Consider the following 6320-nt stretch of genomic DNA (forward strand, 5'->3'; position numbering starts at 1 on the left):
ATACACCACGACTCTCTCTTCAAGCTGATGGTTATTTAACACTAATCTACACCACGACTCTCTCTTCAAGCTGATGTTTATTTAACACTAATCTACACCACGACCCTCTCTTCAAGCTGATGTTTATTTAACACTAATCTACACCACGACCCTCTCTTCAAGCTGATGTTTATTTAACACTAACATACACCACGACCCTCTCTTCAAGCTGATGTTTATTTAACACTAACATACACCACTACTCTCTCTTCAAGCTGATGTTTATTTAACACTAACATACACCACGACTCTCTCTTCAAGCTGATGTTTATTTAACACTAATCTACACCACTTACCCTCTCTTCAAGCTGATGTTTATTTAACACTAATCTACACCACGCACTCTCTTCAAGCTGATGTTTACTTAACACTAATCTACACCACAACCCTCTCTTCAAGCTGATGTTTATTTAACACTAACATACAACACAACCCACTTTTCCAATTGATTTTTATATGTCACTAAACTGTACCACAACACTCTTTTCAAACGAATTTTTATTTGACATAATTCTATATTGCAGTCTTTTCTTTCAGGTAATTTTTCTTTATCAGTTGACCCTGGTAGCTTTACTGATTCTGAGATAATTGTGATGCTCGGAGAGAATGGCACAGGGAAGACAACCTTTATCCAGTTGTTAGCTGGTAGACTGAAGCCTGAAGCAGGATGTATGTTTTTATACAGTTACATAATTCATATTTGTCCTGTTTTAATAATTGTAGGAACTTTTACTGTTTATGAAGCGTTTTATTAAAGGTAAAATATTTCTTCAGGTAAAAATTATATTTAAAGAAAATCTAGTGATCTGTAGATCACATATAGTTTCAGTAAATATTGTGTGAAAGATGTCATTATTGTACATATAGTCTATGTTACTTGTGGCTTGCCTAAGGACAGTCTAGCCTGGTGTATATTTTTTTGTATGTGTATATACTGTTGGCTGAGAAAGTGCTGTATTTTTCTCAGTATATATAAGTTTTAAAGACTTATACTACATATAAACAAGTTTAATGATATTAGCTTATGCAATTTACATCTCTAGATAAGATTCACTACTCTAGTTTATTATATGTATTAAACTTAATGGTCTGGCATGGCTAGGTGGGTTAAAGCATTTGACTTGTAACCTGAGGGTCACAGGTTCGAATCTCCATTGCACCAAACATGCTCACCCTTTCAGCTATGGGGGCATTATTATGTGACAGCTAATCCCACTATTTGTTGGTAATAAGTAGCCCAGGAGTTGGCGGTGGGTGGCGATGACTAGCTGCCTTCCTTTTTAGTTTTACGCTGTTAAATTAGGGACAGCTAGTGCAGATAAACATCTTGTAGCTTGGGGTGAAATTAAAAAAACAAACAAAACAATTTAATATTTATTCTTAAGTATTTTTGTGCAATAAATTATTTATTTTCCAGTAAGATTAGTGTATTTTTCATGAACAATCATTATTTAGGTGAGGTTCCTCCTATGCTCATCAGCTACAAACCACAAAAAATTTCACCCAAATCTCAAGGAACAGTGAGACAGTTACTTCATGAAAAAATTCGGGATGCATATGTTCACCCCCAGTTTGTGGCGGACGTCATGAAACCTCTTCAGATAGATAACATTATTGACCAAGAGGTAATTGTACAATAAATACTTTGACTATTAATTAAGATGTATACTTCAGTTTCAAAAATTATGGTGTAAAAATTTTAGTGTAGAAAGTTACATGACAAAAGTGGGTTAACATTCTGATCAAATTATATACTCAAAATTCAGGTCTTTTACTTTCACTTGTAATGAATCTCAGTGGAAATTTGATTGGTTTTGTTCCTATGAGCACATTTGTAATTTTAAAATCTAATGAAAGCAAGTTTCCTGTAAGATTGGAACTAAAAGTTAACTTAATAACCTAGCTAACTTGTATTAACATATTCATCCATCAGAGCACCTTGGGTTGTACTTTGTTGTAGTAGAGATATCTTATGAGGTTTGAACAGTTTTAGTTTTGTCAACATTTATAATCTTTTTAATAATTTTTGTAGAATGTTTCTCACATGGTCAAAGGCTATCTGCATGATATAAAACTAAAATATGTGAATGAGTACTGTTAGAGTAACATCAAACAAGGAATAAATGTAACTCACAAAACCTGTACAAATTGTATGATTCGTACTTTATAACTGTTTGAAAGTACAATTGTTAAGATATTGTTGGCCACTTGGGAAGCAGCAATAGGTGAAACAATGACAGATATATATTTCAAGTATCTTAGAGCTACTACATGTCTTAAAGTTTCAAGTGGACTGATTTATCAGAGATTCAAAAACTGTTGGATATGTCAGTGTTTACAGTACGTATATATGGGCCAGTAATTACAACTGTTGATAACCAATGATTAATCTCTTACTTGCTGTTCACAATCTGATAAATTGTGATTATGATGCTTTTGATACATATGAGGTTATCAAAGGTTTAACTGGTATCATTCAAGGTATAAGATGACAGACAAGTGGTAATACACAAGTACTGTCGTTGCTCTAGACCAGAGATTTCCAACAGACGGCACGTGGGCCGGCTGCAGCCCATGGCACGGTTTTGTGTGGCCTGTGAAGGTGTATTGAAACATAACCTACTTTTATATTTTTTTTGTAGTGAAGAAATGAAAAATTCTGACTTGCAAGATAAAAATACATGAAAGCCTCAACTGACAGTCACTAATGAAATTTTACTTTGTGTGCACCTATATGTTTGTTATTTATGTCTCTATATGTTTACAGTAATAACTTGATAGTAATAGCTTTTAAATTATATCACATCTCGGTGTATTATACCATCATTCCCCTACTAGACAAAGTGAACCAGGCTGGTGTGTGTTGCCAATCTGTCCATTTGCTGTTGTGGACGTTGACGTGTTGTAATTTATCACTGTCTAGTTCTGTGATAAACATGAGCAAAGTTTATAAGAAACGTAAGATTGACAGTGAAAACGGAGCATACCAGGAATGTTGGGAACTTCATTATTTTATTACAGACAATAACGGCAAGTTGTAGCATTTGGTTTGTATGTAAATTACATAAGAAACGTAAGATTGACAGTGAAAACAGAGTGTACCAGGAATGTTGGGAACTTCATTATTTTATTACAGACAATAACGACAAGTTGTATCGTTTGGTTTGTATGTAAATTACATAAGAAACGTAAGATTGACAGTGAAAACAGAGTGTACCAGGAATGTTGGGAACTTCATTATTTTATTACAGACAATAACGACAAGTTGTAGGGTTTGGTTTGTATGTAAATTACATAAGAAACGTAAGATTGACAGTGAAAACAGAGTGTACCAGGAATGTTGGGAACTTCATTATTTTATTACAGACAATAACGACAAGTTGTATCGTTTGGTTTGTATGTAAATTATATAAGAAACGTAAGATTGACAGTGAAAACAGAGTGTACCAGGAATGTTGGGAACTTCATTATTTTATTACAGACAATAACGACAAGTTGTAGCGTTTGGTTTGTATGTAAATTACATAAGAAACGAAGATTGACAGTGAAAACAGAGTGTACCAGGAATGTTGGGAACTTCATTATTTTATTACAGACAATAACGACAAGTTGTAGGGTTTGGTTTGTATGTAAATTACATAAGAAACGTAAGATTGACAGTGAAAACAGAGTGTACCAGGAATGTTGGGAACTTCATTATTTTATTACAGACAATAACGACAAGTTGTATCGTTTGGTTTGTATGTAAATTATATAAGAAACGTAAGATTGACAGTGAAAACAGAGTGTATCAGGAATGTTGGGAACTTCATTATTTTATTACAGACAATAACGACAAGTTGTATCGCTTGGTTTGTATGTAAATTATATAAGAAACGTAAGATTGACAGTGAAAACAGAGTGTACCAGGAATGTTGGGAACTTCATTATTTTATTACAGACAATAACGACAAGTTGTAGCGTTTGGTTTGTATGTAAATTACATAAGAAACGTAAGATTGACAGTGAAAACAGAGTGTATCAGGAATGTTGGGAACTTCATTATTTTATTACAGACAATAACGACAAGTTGTATCGTTTGGTTTGTATGTAAATTATATAAGAAACGTAAGATTGACAGTGAAAACAGAGTGTACCAGGAATGTTGGGAACTTCATTATTTTATTACAGACAATAACGACAAGTTGTAGCGTTTGGTTTGTATGTAAATTACATAAGAAACGTAAGATTGACAGTGAAAACAGAGTGTACCAGGAATGTTGGGAACTTCATTATTTTATTACAGACAATAACGACAAGTTGTAGCATTTGGTTTGTATGTAAATTATATAAGAAACGTAAGATTGACAGTGAAAACAGAGTGTACCAGGAATGTTGGGAACTTCATTATTTTATTACAGACAATAACGACAAGTTGTAGCATTTGGTTTGTATGTAAATTATATCAGTGACCATAGAATTTTATTAAAACAACAAACAAGTATGTTTAACAAGTTGTCAGATGTCTGATTTGAATGATTCATACATAGTTTCTCTTAAACTTGCAAGAGCAAAGAAACCTTTTATTGATGTCACTTTAGTAAAGAAATATGTTTTTGAAATGGCAAAGGTGTTGGGGATGCCACAATTGGTGATTAATTTGAATCAGTGTTGCTTCCCAACCAAACCATACAAAGAAGTGTCACTGATATGGGAGAACAATCTGAAAACGTACTGGTTGAAAAAAGTAGTTATTTCACAAATATGCCCGTCGAAATATCATGTAATGTAAAGTAAGTCACATTAACTCCTTCCCCAATCTAACTCATTTTACCATGTTGAAAGGACATAAATTAACCCTGCCATGGATCTATATACTCTTTATTTTGCATTATATAATACATCAACAAGCCCTAATTTGATAAAAATATAATACTGCCTGCCACTAGACTAGTGAATATAGTTGTGGCCCTCGAGCACTCTTAAACTGGAAATCCCTGCTCCAGACAGTTCTAGTCCAACAAACGTAACTGTTATCAGTTACGTACTGTTGCTAAGAACAGAACTGTTATCAGTTACGTTCATATTGTTACTAAGAATTTTAATCAGTTACGTATTGTTGCTAAGAGCAGAACAGTTATCAGTTACGTACTGTTGCTGAGAGCAGAACCGTTATCAGTTACGTACTGTTGCTAAGAACAGAACCGTTATCAGTTACGTACTGTTGCTAAGAACAGAACCGTTATCAGTTACGTACTGTTGCTGAGAACAGAACCGTTATCAGTTACGTACTGTTGCTGAGAACAGAACCGTTATCAGTTACGTACTGTTGCTGAGAACAGAACCGTTATCAGTTACGTACTGTTGCTGAGAACAGAACCGTTATCAGTTACGTACTGTTGCTGAGAACAGAACCGTTATCAGTTACGTACTGTTGCTAAGAATTTTAATCAGATACGCACTGTTGCTGAGAACCGAACTGTTGTATTGTCTGGAGAAGAACCCTCTTGTCCGTTTGTGACTGGTTGATTGACTCCGTGTTTAACCTACAGATACCAAACTTGTTTATAGAAGAACTCTCTATGTGTCATTGTGCTTGACCAACTGACTGTTTTTTTTTTCGTAGGTACAAAACTTGTCTGGTGGTGAACTCCAGAGAGTGGCATTAGTTCTGTGCCTCGGTAAGCCAGCCGATGTTTATTTAATTGATGAACCATCAGCTTATCTGGATTCTGAGCAGCGTTTGGTCGCTGCTAAGGTGATTAAGCGATTCATTCTTCATGCAAAGAAGACTGGCTTTGTTGTGGAGCACGATTTCATCATGGCCACTTATCTCGCTGATCGAGTAATTGTTTTCGAAGGACAGCCTTCTGTTAAAGCCGTAGCTAGTTGGTGAGTGATAATTTCTGGAGTCAAGATAAAATACTATTATTAGAAGGTTTGGTTTGTGATTTCTTTGATTTTACTAAACCAATATTGATACATGAGGTTGATCAGATTATTGGTATCATGAACTTTCAAATATGCTAAAACTCTATAATGTTTAATAACAGATAAAACACAGAAGAGCAAAGTCATGCTCCAATATTGTTCTGCTGCATTTACATTGTGGTTTTTATCCATTTTGTTATACGTAATGTTATATAGAACATAGGTTATAGGGAACCTAAACTACATAGATAGGTTTGAAAGTTGGAGAGATCAAATATATGACAGAAATTCTGTGAATCATTTGTACAGGTTGTGGGATTCTTGGTTTGAGTGATGAACTCTTGTTACTTGTTACAACACAAAATTTCTAG

At 34.3% G+C, this 6320-nt stretch overlaps 1 protein-coding gene across 3 annotated transcripts in view; it reads left to right on the forward strand.

The window, feature by feature from the left end:
* Nucleotides 1-5910, forward strand: part of LOC143228637 (ATP-binding cassette sub-family E member 1-like) — a gene marked incomplete at its 3' end in the record, with an annotated part of 35792 nt that extends 29882 nt beyond the window's left edge. For all 3 annotated transcript variants that reach the window (XM_076459864.1, XM_076459865.1, XM_076459866.1), the window contains 3 exon segments: nucleotides 577-708; nucleotides 1495-1664; nucleotides 5645-5910. In XM_076459864.1, the coding sequence (XP_076315979.1) occupies nucleotides 577-708; nucleotides 1495-1664; nucleotides 5645-5910 (568 nt within the window).
* Between the last annotated feature and the right edge of the window lie 410 nt (nucleotides 5911-6320).

This window comes from Tachypleus tridentatus, chromosome 10 (assembly GCF_004210375.1).
Source record: "Tachypleus tridentatus isolate NWPU-2018 chromosome 10, ASM421037v1, whole genome shotgun sequence".
In the NCBI taxonomy this organism is placed as follows: domain Eukaryota; kingdom Metazoa; phylum Arthropoda; class Merostomata; order Xiphosura; family Limulidae; genus Tachypleus; species Tachypleus tridentatus.